General features: G+C 41.6%; 1 protein-coding gene across 3 annotated transcripts in view; it reads right to left on the reverse strand.

Annotated features, from left to right (window-relative positions):
- The window catches only part of MKLN1 (muskelin 1), a 94,069-nt gene that overhangs the window by 25,947 nt on the left and 43,852 nt on the right, over positions 1-24,270 (reverse strand). For all 3 annotated transcript variants that reach the window (XM_027461121.3, XM_021276509.4, XM_021276510.4), the window contains 4 exons: positions 19,514-19,626; positions 4,307-4,519; positions 2,291-2,512; positions 143-272 (listed from right to left, as the gene is read on the reverse strand). In XM_027461121.3, coding sequence (XP_027316922.1) covers positions 143-272; positions 2,291-2,512; positions 4,307-4,519; positions 19,514-19,626 — 678 coding nt within the window. The remainder of the gene's footprint in view (positions 1-142; positions 273-2,290; positions 2,513-4,306; positions 4,520-19,513; positions 19,627-24,270) is intronic.

Genomic DNA, 24,270 nt, shown 5'->3' on the forward strand with positions numbered 1-24,270 from the left:
GGGGAGTTCACTTGGGTACACGGGGCTAGTTAAGGATGCTAACCTGATACCACAGGACACTGCAGCTGGCCGCTCACCTACTTAACAACACGTTTCTCAGATGTACCAGTAAGAGGAAATTACTACGTAGTCACAGACTTACCCATCCCTGAATCCTTCTTAGTACCATCTGATATGATGTCCACGTGGTCGCTGTCTACATCGTAACTGAAGAAGTCATTCAAATAAGTCTTCGATCTCTGGCCACCAAATACATATAGGCAGCGATTTTTCTAGAAAGGAAAAAAAGTATTTCTTTACTAAGTACTTATTTCTGTTTCACAGAAACACTGATAAATCAATGAGCAACAATTCTTTTTCTTCTAAGTTGAAAATCATGCCTGAGCTACCTGAGTTCCATTGATATTAATTTGGTATTTTTTATTTCCATCTCTGCAAAGATTTGCAGTGGAACAATTGTGCAGAACAGTTTATTGTTCTCAAACTCAGTAAAAACTTCATAATTCTTGATTGAATTCTTGATCTTTCCATGGAGCCAGGCTGAGGGAGCTGGGAGTGCTCACTCTGGAGAAGAGAAGGCTCCAGGGAGACCTTCTAGCAGCCTGCCCATGCCTGAAGGGGCTGCAGGAGAGTTGGGGAGGGACTGTGTCGGGGGGTGTAGGGATAGGACAGGGGGACTGGTTTTAAAGCAACAGAGGGGAGATTTAGGTTAGATACTAGGGAAAAATTCTTCCCTCTGAGGGTGGTGAGGCCCTGGCCCAGGCTGCCCAGAGGAGCTGTGGCTGCCCCATCCCTGGCAGTGCCCAAGGCCAGGCTGGATGGGGCTGGGGGCAACCTGGGCTGGGGGGAGGTGTCCCTGCCTTAGGGTCCCTAAGGGTCTTTTCTACCCTTAACGATTGTATAATGTCAGAAATCCACTAGATGGTAATTTCTCTGTTTAAACCAGGAACAAAGAAGAACTGTAAGAGAAACCATCCAGATACCGACACACTTAGAACACAAAAATAAACAGCAAGTCAAGTTTATTACTTCTTTCAAGCTTGCCAGGTGGAAAGTCCTTAAGAAACTGATTATTTTTCTTCCAAATGGTTGTGAAAACAGTGAAGACAATCAATTGCCATCAACCATGCTTATAAAAAACCTACATTCTTACATTTACTGTGGACATTACTTTGCAAATCCTCTGGTTCTACACATTAGTTTGTGTGGCAGTGGTTTTTGAGAGCCATTAAAAACAGAAATGAAATTGAAAGCTGCGAAAGCATAGCTTTCAGTATGAAAATTCTGATCTCTTATTTGGAAGGGACAGAGGAAAAAAATCTGTAAGCTGTTCAAACTGGCAGTTTTCAATTGGTGCTATGAGCACACGAGAATGCCACACTGTTTCAGTTCTCTTCCTCACCGTTCTCAAGTTGGAATTCAACATCAGCACAACTCTGCAAACTCCACTTGCTGCCACTAAGAAACCTGCATGTAAATTCAGTGCAGAAGTGCCATTGCACTGCATCTGCCTGTGTAAGCAGGCAGTCGATGAAATTCCCCTCTATAAGGTAGCTTTCAATAAAATAACACATGGAAAGATAATGCAGAGCATACAAGATCCTGACCACCCCTCCTTTATCACCCTGATCCTGCAACTCTCATCCTGCACTTAAACACATGGCTGATGAGCCCACATTGAAAAAGCAATGGATTTTATTATTATTTTATTTTTTGGTATACCCAATAATAATAAAGTGCCACACAACTCTAACCCCCCAAACCTCTGCTTTTCCCCATCAGGTTCTGGATGAAGAGCCAATAATGCTGTCTGTAGCGAACTTACCAGCTGCTCAGGAGAACAAGCAGCAGCAGGGTGCCTGCACTTCTGAAAGCACAACAGGTAAGCCCTGCACTAGCCAAGTTTACCATTCCTATAACTACACGGGGTGTTTTCTAGACCAGAAGATTCTAAGACATTTTACCAATTTCAAAAGGAAAACACTTTAGATTAAATTGAATCGGTGGCCTCTGGTTCAATTGCCACTATTAAATTAAAATCAACTACTTAGAATTCACCTTGCTTTTACTTGAAATTATATTCAGTTGAAGTCATGAAAGCTCTGCCTAAGACTTGAATTAATACCACCTGCACTTACCAAAAAAGCATCAGACTGTCAGTGAACATAAAATCAAGCGAGACAACACACCACTTGGGAGATTAAAGAGCTTCAGCCTCACAAGAAAATCAAAACCAGATGTTCTCCTTAAGGTCAGGCATAATGAATCAAAGTATTGCGTGGATACTTACAGAATGGAACAACATACAGTGTCCTATTCGAGACTGGATATCCTCAGGTCCAGCGTTACAGGAATCCTCTCTCAAAAGCTTCCATGTCTGACACTGGCAGTCAAAAGCAAACAGCCCGCTGAACTGTGGTTCACTGGCTCTGCTGTCATCAACACTGCCGTTGCAGGTCAGAATTCTGCCTCCAAAGGTATATATCATGTGTTTTTCAGAATCCATGCACATCTTGAGGAACAAGAGAAGTAGTTTTAAGCCAGTACATTAAGAGTTAAACACACAGGTTTAAGCATCCCTCCCTGTAAGTGCTATCTAGTTAGACAGTACTCTGCACATCTGAACCTCTAACAGAGGAAAAGAGCGAGAACATCTTCATGGTTGACAGGTATTAATCTCAGAAAACAGCTTCTTAGTTTAAAGTGTGAGTCTAATTTCAATTTGACCGTTTAATGAGCAGAGGAGGGCTATATGTACACTATGTCATCTAAAAAATTTGCCTCTAGTCTCTGGGATCTACAGCCAATTCTGCCCCAAAGTTATCACCTTTGACAATGACTGTGCAAGAGCAAAAAAAATCAAAGTCAAAAATCAAAGTCACTGCTAATTTACTGAATACCACACAATTGATCAAAACCCAACCTGTGATTTGTTGCTTGGATTTCATCCCAAGCATATATTTACTGTTATCCTCATTGCTTTAACATAATGAGGGGTAGGACCATAACTTGGCCGAAGATCCTTGATGAGACAGCAGCAGCAAAATGTTTATCCCCAAAGCCCCAATTCAGGTTATGGCACACACAAGCTGCACCACGGTACAAATCAAACAAAACTCCAGGTGATGTTTTTGGATGTGGTGCAACGGAGAGGGTTATAAAACACCAAGGGGAAAAAAAGAGCCAGGATTGCAGCAAGTCAGAGATGATACTCTGAAAAGCCTACATAAAACACTTCTTGGGCAGCACATTTTTTGAAGGTTAAACAAAAACGGCTATCGCAGTAGGTACTGAGGGAAGGAAAAGGAAGAGCCCTAGACTGATAAAGAATTCAGGGAGTACATTCTTTCCTAGGAGACAGCAGGGAAAAAAGAAACAATTTCAAAAGCAGGCAAACAAGGTACGCAAAGCAGCCTTGCCAGCTGATCATTTACTTTTGCCTTTTGCCCAACACCTGGGAGACTGATATTTGTTATTAATAGAACAGAAAGACTGATTGGCTTTTGTTCTGCATACAACACACCTTATTTTTGGTGTCAGCAAAAACGCATATTGTGCTGGCAGACAGCAGCTTTGGTTATAAAATTGCTAGTACCGATAAAAAGTTCTTGGGACGCTTTAAAAATGAATACTGATGTGCTATCTCTTGGCCATGATTTATAAAAACAATTAAGAACAAAATACCTTTTTCAAGGACAAAAAAGCCATTGAGCATCAAATCAAATGTTTTTTTACTCATGTTTTAACACAAGGAGAGGTGCAGCTTTTCAAAAGGTTAGCAGCTACTCCTGTAAGATTTCAGTCTCTACAAAGCAAGCACATTCTACAAAATTTAAGAGAACTTTTAAGAGAACTGCTTTTGAAAGAATCCTGATCCTGTTGGCCTCATGTCAGTATCTTGCTTCCAGTATGCTCCTGAAGGTAGCACACCCAGCTTTGCAAGTTGTTCCCCAACGTCTACTCAGGAGGCTGGATCTGCAAAGCCAGCTCAGCAAGTCTGATTAAAACCAGATGAACTGTGCTTTGAGCTTTAATAAAATATGCCTTAATAAATAAAATGAATTACTTTGCAAGGGTTTTTATGGTTCTTCTGACTCAATTTGTTTGGAATACCGGTAGTCAATGGCATTAGACAACGATGCTATTAAAATTTAACTGAGTGCAGCCCACAGCTTCCCCCATATCACTGTAATGCTACCTGGTATAAAAAACTTAAATTTTAGGAGTCTACGATCAAAATCATGATCCATCAACACTGAAAAGGTGGTGCATAAACAGGAACTTGTGCTAAAATAGTGCCGCTGACCTGATGATCGAACACCAGCTTTGGCCCTCCATCCGCTGCGGTGTCTTCGCTTAGTAGCATCCATGTGTTTGTATCAATATCGTAGCGATAGAAGTCACTTTTCAAGGACTTGCTGTTCCTCACGGAGGAATCCAGGTAGCGTCCCAGTGTGTAGATCTGCCTTCGCTGAATGTCAATGCACATTTTGTGACAAGATCTGGCACTGGGACCACTCTAATAAAGAAAAAGAACCACAAAAATAAAGAGTATAATACATTTAATACTGCTTCGGGTAGGTCTCTGCCCACCCACTCAGGGTGAATCAACATTAACAGCAACTGGAAATCCTCTGAGCATTCCAGAAAATGTGTATCAGGCAAATACAGCATTTATATATAAATAGGGATATAACAGGACATTCTGTAGCTTCTGTGCTTCAGAAAGGCAACGGCAAAATAAATAAATGTTTACAAAAAGGTTTTATGTCAAAAGTTTATTGTAAGATTCCTCGGAGATCAGACCGTTTCCTCCAGAAGTGATTCTCAGAGGTACGCGAAAGCTACTTGATCTTTTAAAATAACAGAAGTTGATGCACATGAGAGGCAAATTAAGATGTCACGGCCTATAAATAACTGCCTAGGAAGAAGATTAAGAAGTGCTCTCTTGCATGAGGCTCTGTTTTATTAATAGGCTGTTTTCTAACAGATCATAACCAGGCACTCCCCCAAGCAACCAGATCCGGTAATGGGGCTGCAAAGGTAACAAAAGCACTCCCTGTCCTTCACCAGCAGATACGGCCACTCCAGCCTCCAGCTACAAGGAAGTTTCCCACGGTAAGCAAAATAGCCATGAATTATGATCTTCAGAGGAGCACAGGGGGACACTGTCAAATTATTATGCACTTAACCATGCAGGGGTGCTCAACTTAAATGACAGAGTAATTTACTCGGTGACATGAAGACGTGAAGACATGAAGAGTGCCTTCGTTCACTCATCTTAAAGCACATAAGTGATGTTGTTGTGCTCCAAAACCTCAGGAATCAAGATGTTTATTTACAAAAGATCGGATAAAAGAAGATAAATGGTGTCACACTTATGGATAAATCGTATTTGTTATATATTTCATCTTAGATTATGTAATTTCAGCGCACATTTAAATGAGTGCTAGAACAAGGCTAGGCAGCTAACCTTGAAAATATTCAGAAGAGTCTGGAGGAGAAGAAATAGAAACTGCATGGAAAGTGACCAGAAAGTTTCAAAGGTCAGTACTGGGAATCTGAACAGGCAGCCTGGAAACCAACGTGAAAAGTGAGAAGATTTTGTGTGCCAAATCAAAGTGGTAAGATCTACATACAGAGCCCAAAGTACGAGAGACTGAAAATCAACTATTACAATCTATTGAAAAATAAAGACTGGCCAGCCATTCAAAGATGCAACATAAATTACCATTTGTTAGAAGCCGTATGGTTAATTAGTCGTGTCATACCAAATGATCACAGTATTTGCTCCACATGCTACCAAATAGCGCCTCACTTAAAAAATCTTCCAATTGTACATTTCATGTACAAATCTACTGAACCTATTACTGAAATTAAAATATACTGATGGGATACACTTAACTAAGTTAAATAAAAATACAGGAAACGTTACATTTTTGTAATCAAATAGCTTTAACGTTCATGTTAGAGAATTCAATCTCTTGATTAAAGGATATTTACAGGAAGCTGTTGTTTGAGTTAACTGTAAACAATCTGAAGAGGTGAACTAAATTGTTCATATTTGGTAAATATGAAGAATTATGTCAGCAACAATTACAGCTTTGAGGATTAGTTACTTCATGGTAATTAAGATAATTTTCTTTTCTGAAAAAAAGTCTCATAGAAGTGAAACATTAGCATGAAATCCTGAAATGCAGCAAAAGTTCATTCATTGCCATGGTTCACGTGGAAGAAGCTGCCAGAAGACTGCAACGTGCTTCACCTTGTTCCTAGAAAATACCGATTATCATCTTCCACAGAACCCTGTTCAGAACACGTGGGATGGTTTCTTTCTTTGCAGGAGCAGCACTGACATGTGTATTCACAAAGGTTCTCTCTGATTCCCAAGAGAGGAACCCCTGCAGAAAAAGTCCATCCATCTCCTGTTATGCAACCGGGACACTTAAGGATACTCCACTGTCCCTCTGCCAAGGAGCACGTTATTGCCTTGGCACAGCCAGCACGTAGATGAAATATTAAGACCTGCCTGTCTGATATTGGGCCTTTCCAGCTTTCGCCTCTGTCGTGTCACTGCAATTTTTTAATTGAAGCTGCTGATTTAGGTATCTTTCCACACTCCCACAATGCTGTATGGTCTCTGTGGGCTAAAGTAAATCCTACCAAATTTGCTCAAATCAAGTCTTAGGCACTTTGAGGAATAAATCTCAAAATTATTAATTTCCAAACCTGTCTTGCCTTGAAGAAGAGTTTCAACTGAAATTTGTCTGAGCACAGGCGTGAGGCTTAGACACATAGCACCTGCAGCACCAGTCGCAAGATACTGGGAAACTGCAGCCCAGGTACTGCATTGGGGAAGTACAGAATAAAAAGTTCAAATCCTAAGACTATGTTCAAATGAGAAGAGAATTCAGGAAAACTGTGTTATTCATAAGGGTAAGAGTTATGTATCGGTCATGTCTCTTATAATAACAACTAAAAAAAAAAACATAAGTCTGACCGTTTGATCTATACAGAATACAGACAGAAAAACTTCACCTCAAGTTAATTACTTTGAGCTTCAATTTGCAGAACCTCCCATAGCATGGACTGTCCCTTGTTGGATAGAAAGCTTCCTCCAATTCATCATCTGTTCTCAAAGAAAACCCAAGTTATTCTTCTATACCACTTACAAGGTCACATGGAACCTGCCAACAGCTTCCAACTGAGCCTGCAGGATTACCAATAATAAGTAAATGAGTAAATAATGAGTAAATAACTCCCTTAAGCAATGCAGTTCACATGAAGGCTACTTGATTTGCCTACAGAAGCCACTGTAGTACGAACATACTCCAATGGGAGACACAAAGTCCATTTACAAAGACAGAGATGGGCAGACACTGAGAAATGAATAAAAACTTCAAGGCACATGTGGTTAAATGAATCAAGAGCCCGTGGGCGGCTGCAAATGTTCATCCAAAGCGTACTTGACGCAGCTACAATAGGGAGCCTGTTGCTCGAACAAAGAACACACTGCTACAACTTGTCATGGAGAAAGTGACCCACCAAATTCAAATGGGAACGAGTTTGTTGATGCCAGAAGTGTTCAAGGAATTTGACCCCTTATTAAGTAAGAAGTGAGAAAAATGGACTGTAATAGCCACGACTCGTTTTAACTTATGGTTGAAGAGATTAAGTATGGTTAGAGAGCAGAACAACCTTTTTCCACTCCTACCAGGATGCAAACTGCTCCGTGATCCACCAGTTAATACCCCCCCAAGGTGAGTGCGTTGTGCTAGGCATCTCTACATCCTTGCTAAAATCTGGGGCCTTATTACCAAAAATAAACTGACACCATATGACGTATTTATTGTGGTACCTGTTACTCCACAAGACATACTAGCTATCATTCCTGAACATCTGGGGTACTAAAGACAGTTTCACCTGCATGCTGATAAACACAAGAGAAGATTAAACAAGCTCAAGTCATCTTGAGCAGAGCAGAAGGGAAATAATTTTGACTAGTTTGTGTTTACCTGGTTATCCCAAGCAACAACAGGTCAACACAAGACTTTTCATTAAGTAATTTGTCTTTAAACATAGTTTCACTGAACTCTATTCAGAAGTTGCTAGCACACGGGATCTACATTTTTTGCAAACAAAGCTTCAGGAACTGATGGGCTGATTTAGCAGAGGTCTTACTTTCCCAGCAGAGCACATCTAGTTACAACAGGCTCTAGTAAGTCACATCCAGGAACAGCGCCGAAACACAATCTGAACAAATACTGCCTTTAGGAACTCTTCCCAGTTCTCATCATGAAGCTCCTGGCATGCACACTGCAGAAACCACACGTGAAAGAAGCTTGTGACTAGGCTAAGTCCTTATTCAGAGGGCAAACAATGAGTTACGCCGCTTCGGCCGGTCCCTCCATTTCTGCCAAGGCTGTGGGGGCAATAATAAAGCATTAACATATCACATTTCCAACCTACGGGACACCGAGCAACACCAAGCTCGGGCACTTTGGTCTCTGTGCGGCTCAATAAGCGCCTGCTCGGAGCTAGGACTAACCTGAACAAAGTGGCTCTCTGCCACCCAGCACCAGCACAATTAGCGCAGCATAATGACAGCGAGGACAGATTAAACGCTAGGCACCATTCTGAAGGGGTGCCAAGCTCCTGTTCCCTACTCTAATGCTCCTCCTCTAGCAGGCTGGGCTCGACTGCAACTCCTCCAGTCTCTAAAATAAGAGATAAACCACCTGGAGGAGGATTTGGGTAGGGAAGGGAACAGTATGTCTAGCTAGGAGGCCCTAAGACAGCCTGGCAATCCTTTAAGTGCCCAGGTTACAACCGAGGCCAAATAGGATTTTTGGGTTTCGTCAGCCCTCCGCGAAATTCAATTGTGCAACGCCAAGCGCATACACAGTATACTTTATGAAAAGCCTTCTCAACATGCTAAGCCACTTTATAAAATCTAATTAGAGCTTTCTTCATTTAACTTGCAAATGCTGAAAGCAATTATCCCACTTAAGGACTAACTTACAAAACGTTTTCAAAAAGCAACACAACGGCACGGAGAAACAACACTGCCTCCTTAGAATAATTGATTTGTTCCTATGCAGGAGAGAAAGGATTGGGACTCCTCAGGGTAGGGCCTGCTCAAATAACTATTTATGCCAGAACCACCATGCATCATCTTAGCAACAGCATCCTGGCATGCTCTGCTAAGGCACAAACATGATAGCTTTTATTTGTCTGTTTCGTGTTTTAAATAAATGTCCTACAAACCCGCTTGAACCCGAAGAGGACTGCGGGAAGCCACCTCCACTGCCCACCCCCCGAACAAAAAAAACTCGGGGAGTTTGGCTTCTCTCAGTTATCATAACCTTTTGCAAATAAAGGGTTTTCGGTTGCAAGAAAATCTGTTTTATTCAGACCGATCCAGATGAAAAACCTCAGGAGCGAGCCTGGACCCCGTTCAAGAGTCAGGGAAATAAAAACAAAGAACAGCTGACTAATTCTCCCTTCTTGGTGCTTTAAAAGACTGAATGGAATGTGAACACTGCCTCCAGTATAAAGTTCAAAAATAAGCGTCATGAGGTAAATGCTCTTGTCCTAAAGCAAACTGGGACGAGGACATATAAAGACACAAACAACCTACTTTGTTTCCCGTTCTGAGAGCAGGCTGTCATGCAACAAATAGTCCCTCCTGCCTACACACAACTGCAGAGATTAATTGGGCTCATTTTCCAGCTTCAGCGTGCATCTCAGCAGATGCAGAGGATAAGCCATTTCCTCCTCCCCCAGCACCACCCCAAAAAAAGGAGAAAGTTCTCCACGATGGTGAAAATAAAAGGAATTGCATGTTAGCCCTGGCATTCAATCAAGTCTATACGCTTCTTAAGATGTTTCTTAGTGCTTTAACGATGCCGGCGTTCAGGTGACACGTACTCCCCAAATGTTTAATCGAAGCAGTAGCTCAAAAGGATTTGCTTTACTTCAGATGAGCGCTGAATTCAGCGAGAGAAACAGCTACAGCCACACAAAAGAAATGCAAAACAAAAAGAAACCCTCACCCTTTAGTTGCTCACAGAAGGCATTTTAAGTCCCTCATAACTTCAGATGCCAGAAACCTATCAAATGAATAAATCCAGTGCTTTTTATGGTAACACAGGGCATCTGCGTTGCCCATCAGCCCAAAACATGAGATAAAGTGAGTGGAGGCTGACGTATTGCTCTGAACGCCCGTACCATGACTGAGCACATGCCACCAGTGCCAAGGCACGCAGCAGAGCCCGGCACACGAGCACCCCACGGGTGGGTGCTGTCTGTGATGGTTCCTATAGGGTGTGAGAGCCTCCCACGAACAGCACACCCCAGCCACCCTTCCCCACCCCATATGGTGGCAGAAATCAGTGCTGGGTCTCATTTCATATCCATGGCTTGACAGCTCCACCACTAGACTCCAAATCCAACCTTCAAACTTTGCTTCAAATGAAGAGAAGGATTCAACTGGGATCTCAAATGTTTAGGAGCACAAGAGAGCTCCAAAAAAAAAAAAAATAATCCTGGACGTTCAATGTGCACTCCATTCATTCAATTACTCTATAAGTTCGCCTTAAGCAAAAGCTTTAAGGAGCAATGAAGCTAACAGCTATGCTAGGTTGGCAGCCACTCGGCTTCACTTTAACCTTAAGCTACTCTTGCCCCTATTTATAGGGGATAAGGGATATTCCAATTTGATTTTATAGTTGCTGTGCCAGCCATAAAGAAGATTCTTTGAGAGTACACGAGTTACATATGTTCTGCCAATAAATATTTTGGGAAATGTATTAAGTGGATCAGAACCTGGCTAAGAAGCACAACACTTAAAAACTCTGACCAGTGTCGGGAAGACACGGATCTACATCACGCTTCACACAAAGTAAAGTTTGTTATGACAAATATTAGGCTTGGATACCAGGAAGATTCTGACAAGTATTTGCAAATAGCTGGCTATTAATAAATGGAGTCTCAGCTAAGACAAGGAAGCTCTCCGTCAGTCAGACAGTTGACATAGTATTTGAGCTATGGCTAATCTGCTTACGAGCACCCCCTCCTATAGCAATGCAACTAAATAGATTTAGTTGCAAAGTCCTTTCTGGGCATCTGACTCAGACATGATGGAGCAGATTAAAGTCAGAGGCAGCTTTTAGCACAGCGTTTTGATTCATCTCTTCCGCTCACTTTAAATGGGGAAAAAAAAATTAAACAAGATTAAGCTTTTTTTTCCCCGAAGCATGTACACATTTGGGATAGTCAGTGCTGAGACTACACAGCCTCAAGCTAAACGTTCCCTAAAGAGACTTTCTTCGCTTAAAGCGCAATTAAACGCTCCCGCGTGCTATTTTTGAAAGGCGGTTCAATGAGCTTATAAATCAAATGATTAAGCTCAGAGATGCGCGGCGTGACCCTTAAAACAGGGGTGAGTGGGATTTGGTGACCCGTGGGCAGGCCAACCCCTCCTGCCCTGCGGAAGAATTGACTCAGGCTGCCTGCTCCATCCCGCAGGGATCAGCGCAGGTTCATTACAGCACGGATGAGCACAGAGGCTCAGTGCAGCACAGGAACGTGGCTATGAAAATGAGCAGAACCTCGTGTTCTCCTCCCATGAAATTACCTGTTAAAAATTAGTCTCCTGGCAGGCCTGCTTGAAGGAATAACTAAGGGCAGGGTGTCTGCAGAAAGCAAACAAACTGGCATGCGACCTATCGGCTTCCGATGAACCCTGATTAATCCAACTCCGAAGAAATAAAACATGCCCTATAAACTGGCTCATGGATTATCCGAAGCACGGATATCCTGTTTTGACAGCTGTATGGCATGGGTTTAGCTACTGCGCAGAACAACTTTGGCAACCTGTAGCTGCGACACTGCCCATGCAGGGAGCCATGGTCCTGAGTCAGTCTGAGCAGCGTGCTCTCACCTGGCTCACTCACATGCCCAGCTATCATCAAGGACTTCCAGCACTGCATAACCTCACGTTACAGCAGACCACATCATCTTATGACCAAGAGAATTTCTAGGAATGTTAAAAAGCAAAAAAGAAACAAATTCAAGCACACAAAGAACAAGCAATAATAATTCATTCATTTCTATGAAGCAGCTCGCAAGAACATGTATAAAAGTCCTGCTTAAGCTCCAGTTTACAGTCAAAAATGTCATCCAGCCTACGTGATTCAAGTGCTAACAGGTGAAAGAAGCAATACCTTTCTAGAAAACAACCTTGCAATGGAAGGACACTACTGTGCTACTCCTAACAAAAGCCACAATTTACCTGCAAACCAAGCGCTGCTCACAGTGGTGAAATGTGAGTAGTAAAAACTGCAGTTTATTAAATTTTAACAAGCAAACTGTAGGTTTGTTACACATTATCTGCTCAGCGTTGCTTTCAGTAACACTGCTGAAATAAAACAGACGACCTACCAGAGAAGCAGAGCTTTCACCAGCTCCGAGAGCCGGGCCCTCAGGACAACATCCCTCGTGTGCTGAATTTCACTAACCATTAACAATTGCAGGATGTTGAATGAGGTCATGTTCAAACGCATCCTAAGTTCACGCTGTCCTCTCATTACCCGTAACAAAGGTTCGCAAAAAAGAAAGTCCAGCCAAGGGAAGGATTCTTCTATGGATGCAAATTATTCAGCAGAGCTGCAGACCCACAGGCAGGGAGGCTGAAGATCCTTTAACTAGTCATTTACCGACTGTTTAACCAAAAACATGAGACATGTTAACAGTTTCCCCCCGTTCACAAGGACATGGCAGGGCTAGAAATAAGAGGTTTGTTCTTTTATTATAATTATCTTTGAAAAGCTGGTGATAGATCAATATGAACTTGTCAGCCTAAGCAGTTTATGACAGCCACAGGCTCTCAGACCTTTCTGAGAAAGTGAAGACAGTCTTAAGGAGAGGACAAAAGAGTAGCTCGTACGTAGATGTGTTAAAACGTCACTGAAGTGGCTGTATAATTTTCCCCTCAAGCTAACTCATGGCTGAGAGACTGCCATCCAAGGGTACAGGTACTAAGTAGGGTTTAACAGCGAACAGATGAAGGCTGTATAACAACATGCAAAGAAAAATACATATAAATAGTCTGCTTTATGTTAAAGACAGCACTGTGAAGATGGCCGTGCCTTCTTTTGAACTAAGTGACAGCTGAGGAAAGATGCAGCTTGGGAAATTTTTGTTCTATCACCTTTCAGCTCCTCTCAGAACACAATTTGGTTTTCCAGCTGCAGGAATGCATCGGTTACCACTGAGGGCAGCACACCGCTAGTCTCTGTTCTGTCACGGCTTCAGGAACAAGGTTTCTTCAATTTCTTCTACTAAACATACTGAACGCTTTCAAGTCCAAAAGCTCAACATATCCATGTGCTATCCATCCTTTCAGCCAATATTTGCTGTACAGACAGTCCAGAAAGTTTAAGTCCTAATCATCTTCGGAACCTGGTGGCAGAACCATGCCCATTCTTAGCAGCAAGAACCATAAAAACCAACCAGATTTTCAAATACGTAATTACCCAGATGATTTAGCTAAGGATGCATCTGTGATGCTACTTGAGAACGTTTCCCCTATGTTACCACACTGGGATAAAAAGTGATATTTCTTTAGAGATTCCCGTGTTTGTACAGCTTGAGGAGTGTTAATGTAACAGAAGCCTTTCTCAGGCTGCTAGCTGAAATAAGAGTACTCCCAAGGCAAAGTTGACTGGTGTATGAAGTTACTTTCACCTTGTTGGCAAGAGAGCACGCCTACCTCCCACCTTCCTCTATTTAAAATCATTGTTTAAATCTTTTTTTCCACATGCAGTCAATGGGGAACACAGGGTTCAAGCTGGCTTTTGTCTTACAGCTGCATATTTTAGTGTCATTAAAACCCAAAAGGATGTAAATCAACATTTCTTAAGATCAATATCCTTCACTTTACTAAGTCCTTACTACCTGAAAGTTCTGTAATACTTAAAGCAGTTTGAAAACGTGTAATCTTCCCCAAGATGCATTCCCTAGCACATCTCTGCATCGTGCCTCATCGGTAATCCACAAGGGACTGGATGATGCAACACCGTCCTAATACAGCTATAAAAGTGAAATTCCAGATAAGGGAATCAGCCCAGTAAGCCCATTGTAAGGTAGTCACCGTGGTGGGCTTTGTTTTGTTTTTAACCACAGCACAAATGCCACAGATCAGCTATTCAGGAGACGTTACTCCAAGGTTTAGAAGTAGTTCTTCGCTTTGCAAGCCACGAACTTTGCAACTGAAGGCTTCACGATGCTTTGGAAGTCCACGTATAATCTGAAGACTGGCACAGGCAAGCCCCAAGACTGCCAAAATTTCGCAGCCTTCAGAACACCGTGCATAATGCATTTATTTAAGTACTCCCTTCTCTACAAGGCTGGCTTCAAAATCCGAAAGGGACCTCCACACATGAAACATCTGGTGTTAGGAATAACTCAAGTTTGGCCGGTTTTCTGCACTTTTTGCATGCTGGAAGCAAGAACTACAGGCACTTAGCAATGGAACTGAATACCTTAAGGCTCTGAGCTGTTTTAAAATAAGGATTATCTTTTCTTTTTATAAAAATGCCAGTTAAAAGACAAATAAATAAGAGCTAAGAGGACAGAGCTCTTAGTCACACATGCTAGCATAAACAAAAAGTCACCTTTAAAAGTGGAAAGCATTTAAAAATTCTGAAAATAAGAAACTCTTGAATAGGGTCTTTTTGTTTTAAGCTACCTATGTGGAAAGCAGTGGAGAAGCCAGTCAGACGTATCTAAAAGTTTCTCTGACATTTAGGAGAACGAATACAGGCTAGAACATTTTTATATCATTATCCTTCTAAGCAGGGGGGAAGAAATAAAACAGGAATATTTAGGATCAGCCTAGAACACGTTTCATTGGGTTCACTTCAGCATCTGCCTTCTTTGTCCCTAATTTTGTAGGCATTTACACTGTTTAGGAAGTTGGCTCAGAGGTATACCCGCAGGATCCAAGTTTCTATTGCGGGCTTTTTGGGACAGCTGCTTTCTCCCTATGTGCTCCTGCAGTACCAGGCATCTCGTACAACCGAGCATCTGTACAACTGGAACTACTCGGATATGGCAGATTCGGTGCATTAGATCTCAAGCCCGTAAACATTACAGTATTCAAAACAGAAAATCCTCAAGTTGCTCAAAGCATCTTCCAAACTACATCACCATCTGCAGGAAGGAGTCAATATTTGAGACTAATTCAAGTTCTACACTTCAAAACAGCAGAGAGTAAAAGCTTTACATGGATGAACTGATGTATTTGAGCATCACGCCACTCCACAAAAAAAAAAATAAAAAAAATCAGGTGTCAGAAACATTTCCAAATGCATCAAATGCTTGTGTGGTAATATGACATCAGAAACTTTGGGTAAATGCAACTATGTCAACAAACGTAAAGCAGTGCATCCATACACCATCAAAAATTTAACTGGAAACACAACAGCAGATGAAATTCACCCTGGCTCTCACTACCCTAAGATCTTTCTACCTTTGTCAGCTTTTATTGTCAGTATCCTGGAAAAGCATTTGATGTCAGCAGCAAATTGTCACCTTAGCATATGCCGATTTTCTGGATCACTTTGAACCTCCTGAACAGCAGGCACTTGTTGACCTACGCTTTCCTTCATTGTGAGAAATGATTTCTCCTCTTAACCAATTAACCCCTGAAAAGACCTTGTCTGCTACCTAAGAGTCTTAGACAAGAAACACTTAAAAGTTTGGGAAATAGTGTCACCTAAGCCATCTATGCAATTTCCACATCCTTCACAGAGCTTGTGTGCGAGCCTAAGAAAGCCAAAATGCGGATGAGTCAACATACCATGCACAACAAGCTACTAATCTGCACAATAAAAATGTTTGAAGGAAGATCCTTCATCTCTTCTGGTATCTAGGAAGTACTGAAACAAGGCACAGGAATAACAGTGACATACAAAATGCCTACTATCGTGCTTCTAGATTCTCCTTTATCAAATCTCCAAAGCCGTAAGCATCTCTCAGCATTTTGATCCTGTAAGTCCACGTAATTAGTAATTTACTCCAAATTAAGTTTTTCCTACAGTCACCCACCCACTTCAACTGTTCTCCTGTACTGACTTTCACTGAATTACCCTTTCCAAAAGCAAATTACTGCTTGGAAACTAGAAATATTAGACACCAAAACATGCACATTAAGTTTCTCTATTAATTGACACTGGCCTAGGACCAAAATGCCCGAAGAATGACAATGTTTGTTTTCTCAAAGCTATTTATTCCCAAATCCTGAAAAGGTCTACTAATCTACAACCACTAACAAACCCTGGAGACAACAGCATTTGTCAGAACATTCCACTCAGTCCAGAGTACAAACTCTTAGAGGCTCTTAGGCTTCATGTATTTTGGCCATGCCTCGTGCCAACTGATTTGTAGAGCTGTTGCATGCCCAAGCACTCCGAGGAGGAGACAGAAGTTGTGGGGCCAGTTAAAATGTCACGGTGTACCTCCCTTGGAAGGGTGCAGTCGTAGAGGAGGACTTGACAAGGCCTGCAGAAGCCTTGCTGGCTCCATACTCTGGAGGGATGGTGGGGAAGGTCAAAGTCAGGTCCGTTTGTCCATCGGCAGCTGCGATGTGTATACTGGTAGTTCAACCCAACACCACGCTCGAGTCCTTAACACTTATTTAAAAATAACAAAGAACGTGGGTGATCAGTTCTTCCAGTAGTGCTGTGAGCATTTTTCCGATATAACGGCTATGGAAAATTAGCATTGGTAGTTGAACTGTTAAAAATCACAAATGCAATTTAAGGTGACAAAGAAACATTTCTCCAACTCGCTAGCAAATTCCGAAAAACAGCAACAACACGGTTTACTAAAAGGTCACCACAAGCTTCGTAACGCAATGCCAAGGGGAAGACGATGATAATCTGGCATCGCAACAGAAGCTATCAGTCCCTTTAGCCCAAAATGTTGCTCTGTGTTACCCTTAAGACGACGCTGGATAAGATGCAACTTCTACCGTATTATGCTCTTGTCCAAGCTTAATTATTCAGTGGCTAATTTCACCAGTGTCACTGATTAATTAGAACAAAAAAAAAAAAAGCAAGAAGTAGAACAAACACAATATAACACAAAAACAAGACGAAGCTCTACTGGAATCTACTTTGAATATTTTCAGAAATTCCATGTCAACAGACATTTCCTTTTAGCAAATTGTTTGTGAACAGTTGATGTTCCTATTAGAGAAACATCTGGAGTCTTTGTTTTTGAATTTACTTCTCCATTTGAGATTGACCTTTTCATTTCTAAATCAAGTTTTATCCAGATCTAATTAAAACAAAAAATACTGCTGGACTGCTCTAAGTGCTAGCAGCAGCCAGTTCACAGTACCTTAGTAAGTCACCAAAATCCTGGACTATGCCTCAGTAGTCCGCCTTCTGACATCTACCAAAGACTGTATCCACACCTAAAACCTTTCTGGAACTCCATTTCTAAATCTACACACTTTCCTCCCACTTTCCTCTAGGAAGGACATCAATTTTTCAAAGTTACCCATGCATTTAATTCAACCTTCATTTTTCTTAATTCTCCTACCTTGCTTCCTCTCAGTCCAAGACCCTTCCACCTTCCACTTGAGTTTCTGGACCTGCCATCGCACTTTTTAATTTTTTTCCTTCCAAAATCTGTGTCTCCTCCATAGCTGTCCTTTTTTGTATTCCTTCGTTCCCATCCCAGCATTACCCTGCTAGAGTCAGGCATGAGGAACTTGGAGAAAACATACGCTGTTTCTGGCACTGCTTGATGCCTTGCATCCCAGCCAGGCCTCCCAAGCTCTACAGAAGCTCAACCGGATAAGAAAGGATCCCACAAAAAAAAAAAAAAAGAAAATGAATCCCTTAAAGAAACGCCAGAACTACCCACCCTGGTGCAGGCAGGGAGAAAGCACGGTCAGCCTTTTACACAGGAAGGTCCTATTACGTTGCACCCTGAGACAAACGTACACGCTAGGTAGGTACACAAAGCAAGAAGGAAAGAAAAAGATGAGACAGTTAAAATTGGTTTTGTTCGTTTTTAATATTGCTGGTTCTTTACTTTCTGGAGCAAAGGAAGGTCTAGCTTTATCTTAATCTCTTTTGTCAACATGTGGTAAAGTCCCAATTTCCTTGTAATTATGTCACATACAGCCTTTGTTATCCTAGGGATGTTACCCATTAGGTGAGAACTTCTCGTCAAGTGAAACCCACAGCTCCAGATGTAAACAGAGGCAACACAAGCCCAGCCTACACAGCTGGACCCTGAACGACCAAATCCAACTTCAGCATCTTATCACCAAACAAGCGAGGAGCCATGAGAATGACAAAGCTGTGAGCAGTGATGAAAAGAGTAAAAAAAATTTACTCACAAGGATATGAAACATAAGGACAATTTTACCTTTATATAGCAATATGAAGATAGATACTAGAATATCACATTCAGTTTTGTTATAGCCCATTTTGTAAAGGATGTTGAAAACAGTATGTGCATGACAAACAGGTTTAAAGGCTAGGAAAGTGCCTTACACTGAGAGATTTTCAGCTCATGCTATTTGTCCTACTTGATTACAACCTCTAAACACCTTTGCCAGGAAAAAAAATGGCAATATTCAAGTGTTATTTAATCTAGCACAGAAGCTCATAAAATAAGCTAGTGACGAGAACGTGGAAAAATTCAAATGGGAAGACATGTTTATGCCTTTTTCAAATAGTTGGGGAAATCAACTCCTGAATTTATCTGTCAAAAAGTAGTGGAATCTCAAACTTTTCAGACTTTCAGGAGGAGTCTGCAGGAATTTCCTTAAGTTATGCTCTGACAAACAAATAACGAACTTGGAACACAATAACCACAGGAAATTTTAACATTTCACAGCATATAGTAATGTGAATTACATGAGCCAAAGGTTCTGAACTTTTTTTGTTACCTCCTATAACCCAAGCTACATTAATTTCAGAGGTTTCATACGTCAAATAGCAAGTGAAGGAGGCCAAGGAAAACTGCTTGAATGCCACAAAAACTCTCAGGATTGTGTGGCCTCTGGCAGTTACCCTCTGTTCTCTTCATTTCTAACTCCTAGCTATTTCTACTCACATTTTTGACAGAAATAAATTCTTTTTTAGCTTCTGAAGCTCAGCACCAAATCAGGTCTGAAATGTTTATTCAGCAGTCTGGTTGTTCAGTCCTATCAAATTATTAAACTCATGTTTTAATCACTGAGCTGATTTTGGTTGATCAGTCTGCTTTTGAGAAATAATGATTACTGGAGGGGAAAGGCTTAACACTTCAAATTCACATCCATTTCACATTTTCCCAGGGTGAGCATTTCAAAAGTCTTCAAAACTTTATGGTCCGATTTTTGTGGTTCTTTCAGCACGCTATATATCAATACGAGCACTTAGAAGCATGACGTTTTTCTGAACAATAACGCATATATTATTATCAGAATGGACATAGAACTTGCCTCTTTCTCGGTATCTCTGGATATACAAGTCCACTGGTTTTCCTTCACGCTATATGCCCAAAAGTCAGCCAGGTCTTGAGTTCCATCCCAGCCACCAAACAAATAAACAGTTTCTAATTAAAAGAAAAAAAAAGAACACATTAGTTTTTTCTTTATTTTAAATAAAGAGAATGCCTCTAAACAGGTTAATACCTAAAAAACAATTGAGACAAATAGACTGTAGGTCTTAATGACCATCAGAAAAGAAAGTGAAACCAATTCTTACAAAGTACTGTTCCTCTTTGACTGGAACCAGTCACCAGGACAAAAAGAAGTGTTGATTTTCAGTATTGGAAGTTTTCAGGACTGATATACTACCAACTCTTGAAGAATCATTTTCTATTTCTACTTTTACTTACAAGGCAATCAAATCCACAGCTTTGTGATTAAAAATCAAGACAGGCAAATTAACAGCATTTAACATTTCGGATGCCATGCATTATTAGTCTTTGTCAGTGAAATCGCAGTTTGGTCCCTGATTGATGCAAAACTTACAACCCAAGAAAACTTCTGAGAGAGCAGCCACAAAGCTTTTCTGTTTAGTCAATCCCTTATAAAGGAAAATTTACTTCGACTATAAAATCCTCTTCAAGGGGAATAGCTTGCATAATGTAATTTACCTGATGCCACAAAAGCCTGCCAGTAGAACAGTAACAGACGTAATTCAGCAGTACAGGCCTATCCCTTGAGCACGTTACCTTAAACTCATAACCACTCCAAGCACACCAAGTTCAAAGGCTTCCCTGACTTGCTGATCAAACTAGATGAAGCCCCGAACATGGGAAGCATCTAAGGAAGAAGTCTCTGTTCTGACATTGAGAGATGACTAAGCCACTTCCATTATTGAAACTTCACTATCTGGTCTCGAATATTAAAAATACTGCGTCTTCAGACTGCATTAAAACCCAACATACAACCAAGTCCAAGAAGAACAAGCCACTGGAGACTTGCAAAGCTTTGAAAAACTCCTTTAAAAATCCGCAAGCCAGTTCTATTATGAAGGTAACGGCCAATTTTTAATCCAACCCCAATTAAAGAGCAGAGCTAGAAGTGCGATTATAAAACGGGAATGGTCCCTGACCCTCACCTACCATCAGGATAGTGGTCATCACCATGGAAAGGTTACCCTGGTTCATTAACTTTAATTACCCTTCCTCCTGGACTCAGGGCTCCCAGTGTTCCCTGCAAAGAGCAGGTCCCTTTGTGCGCATAAATTCTCACAGCTCACAAAACCCACATTACCACAACAGCTTCATTGATAGCCGAGGAAAATAAAAGATTTGGCACCAGCTAAGTATCCTACTGGGGCCTTGCCAAAACGTCATGCCTGCCTGCAAAGGCTTTGTCGTCTCGGATGAAATTTAATAGCAAACCTGAATGAATTTCATGAAAACTCAGATTTTAAGTTACCTAAACCAAGCTGGCTGAACTAAGTGGCATGTAAGCACCAAAAAAGGAGAAGAATCATATATTTATAGGGTGAACCGTGAGCATCCCCAGAGTCCAAGAGCAACACATGAGGGTACATGGACTGCGTACCAAGTTTATCTTTCATCTTGATATAAAAACACAGTCTAGATGAAGAAAGGCTCCACCACTACCTAGATCCAGAATGACTATTGTTGTGAATCTTATTACAGAGTTACATACAGTTTTAAGGCAAGTTTCTGTATTTTTACAGGAACGTTTCTTAATATATTCATCTGCTGCTGGTAATGCCAGGTAAATAGCTTCTCCAGAGTTCTTCTGAAGTTCATAACTCTTCTCCCAAAGTATAAGGAAAAATCAGTGTTTTTCTCTTTCCCCTCCAAAATCAGATTTGAACTTTGCTCTGTTCCACTACCAGCATCATACCTCCCACTCTGTTTTTCAACAGATTTTGTGGAAAGGGTAACCTGTTCGCTCTTCAAGCAAATCACCCACCAGGATGGAACCAGAGTACACGTCCAGTATTCCCATGCATTTCCACAACATCTCAACAACGTTATCAGCACATGCTCAAAGAGGAGGACGGGCAGAGAGAGGGAATAGAGCACAAACTCAGAGGCAGCAGGAGTGTGAAGCTTGAGGGGAAACATCAGTCTCCCATCGATGTAATTATTTCTACTTCGGTAGCACTAGGGAACTCGAGATGCAAGCAGGGCATCCCTCTCTTCAGAGAAGAGATTCTGCCTTGTACCCAAGTACTATGTAACACAGAAATATTGATATTGCTTTATTAAAGCAAGCCTCTCTTCTGCTTTAAGGACAGACTGGAAGAATTTTCAGATCTACCTGCAAGGCAACAAGAAAAACATGAAAGCAGTTATGTCTACCCAAAGCTGTTACCAGTTCTCCTCCAGCATCGTAGCCTTATCTCCTGCACATTCCTTGTTGAGCAAAAAATCCAACACTTTGAATTAAATGCGTTCGAAGAAAATTTCTCAACTGCTTGTTCAGCCAGAAATGTTTCTGGAGTGTCTGAATTCTTCTTTCCTTACTCCCCAAAAGACTGGAAGGTACTGGAGCAACCCTCAAAGTATCAGAGAAAAAAATTAACCTATTTCCTGACGGCCTCTCTGCAAGTTCCATTTTTCAGAAGAGTAGATTAAGAAGCCTTCCTCCAATCCCTGTTAAATCCCCCAGACCACATGGTATTTCCATGTGCGTGCCAAACAGTCCTCTGCAGGTTCAAAATTACTTCATATGCGAAGAGCTCTGGAAGCCATCTAGTCCAAGAGTTCTCTCCCCAACCCCTTGGAGTAGAGCAGATGCACAGACACATTCAGCTATGCTCCAAGGATGGATATTTCAGAATATCTGGACCCCTGCTCCAATTACTGACCATCTTCATTATGATTTTTTTTTGTGTTATCTAACTGGAATTTCCCTTCGTGCAATTTGTATCCACTGCCCCTCATCCTATCCCTTTACATCCCCAAAAATGAGCATCCATCTCCTCTACACTCTTCCACCAGCTAGTTGAAGACAAGTTCTCCTTTGAATCTTTTCTTCCACAAGCTGAACCAAACCAGCTCCCTGAGCATCTCCTTATACATCAGGTGCTCCAGCCCCAACCATCCTTTCACTGGACTGAGTTTCAGATCACCTTTATTGTACCACAGCACTACATAGGCAGCCAGACAAGTACCACGTCGAGGGAAATCATCATGCCCCAACCTGCTAGCCCTGCTTCTGCTAAGCCTCCGACAGAAGCTCTCTCCTCCAGCCCCTGATTACAGTCCCATCCTCCAGTTTATTATCAGCCCCCTCCATGGTTTGCTATCATCCCAAACTTGCCAAGGGTGCACTTGAGAATCAGCATTCTCAGCGTTCCTAGATCTGGAGGACTTGTCCCAAGAAAGCTGGGTGCAAGGCACCTGAAAAGCCTTCCACTAAAGGATGGCACCTCCTGTAGTGAGCACAGCTTTAGTTATCTGCAAGCTGCACATGTAAGGGAATGCTCAGAACAAGTGCACAGCCAGACAGGCACTGGGACAGGTTGCCAGGGAGGTGGTGGAGTCACCGTCCCTGGGGGTGTTCAAGGAAAGGTTGGACGTGGTGCTTGGGGACATGGCTTAGTGGGTGACATTGGTGGTAGGGGGATGGTTGGACCAGATCTTGAAGGGCTTTTCCAACCTTTGTCACTCGGTTTCTGAATCACTGTTCAGTGCAGATGCTGGCTGGATGAATTTTTTTTTCAGGCTCAGGCTGGTCTGGGTAGGCACACAACGCAGACAAAGTCTTCCCAAACGCAAAAGCCCCATGAAGTTGAGTAACCTCCAGGATGCAGCAGCTGTTTGTGTTTCAGAGCTTACAAGCCATCTGTGTTTTGTTTCGGAGATCTCTTCATCTTGTACACAAGCCCTGTCTTTAAATAAAATATCTTATGGATAGCAGTGTTTTCCTCAGGCAAAACAGCATCTTTTTCTCGTGTCTGCTGCTCTCACTTCGTCTTTTTTATCTCTCTGTGCTTCTTTTGGGCCAGTCTCACCATCTCCACGTAGACCACGGGCATACCATGCCCACCGTTTTCAATCTCCCACTGTTTCCAGCCTACAGATTTCTTTTCACTTATCTAACATAATGAAGCGAGCAGAATTCCTCACAAAAGGGAAAGGGGAAATAATGTACATCTGAAATCACAAATTAGTTTCACTTCAGAGACCGAACAGAGGTAGCACAAACACTGATAAAGATCGCTTCGCTAATATTTTCCTTCAGAAAATGTTTCAGTTGCCATAGCTAGGAGAAATGCAGACAAAAGTCATACTGGTTGCTTAGCTATTACTTCTAACGGGCTAGTCAGAAAACATACAAAGGCTTTATCTAAATGAAATAAAGATGAACCTTGAAAAAAAATTAGAATATACCACGGAAGAGTCTCTTTTAAATAGAATAACTTTCATACTCGTTTATTTTCTTTTCAAATCCTAAAAACATCGTTCTGTTACCCAAACAAATTATGTGGCCTTAGGGACTACACTATCATTCATATAAAATTATACTTGCTCTACAAGAGAGGAGGAAAAAACCCACTTTAACTATGGAATTATAAACCAGACATCTGAAATCCAGTATGGATATTCCTCTGAAATACAGATGGTATTCCTTAAAAGCATGAATGGGGCAGTCTGCTTACCCATTCCCACCTTCTTCCAGGGTAGGGCTTGGCATTTCATAACACATCATATCTGAACTGCAGAAAGGCCTGAGGGGGCATAATCAGCATTGTGATA

Source organism: Anas platyrhynchos, chromosome 1, assembly GCF_047663525.1.
Source record: "Anas platyrhynchos isolate ZD024472 breed Pekin duck chromosome 1, IASCAAS_PekinDuck_T2T, whole genome shotgun sequence".
In the NCBI taxonomy this organism is placed as follows: domain Eukaryota; kingdom Metazoa; phylum Chordata; class Aves; order Anseriformes; family Anatidae; genus Anas; species Anas platyrhynchos.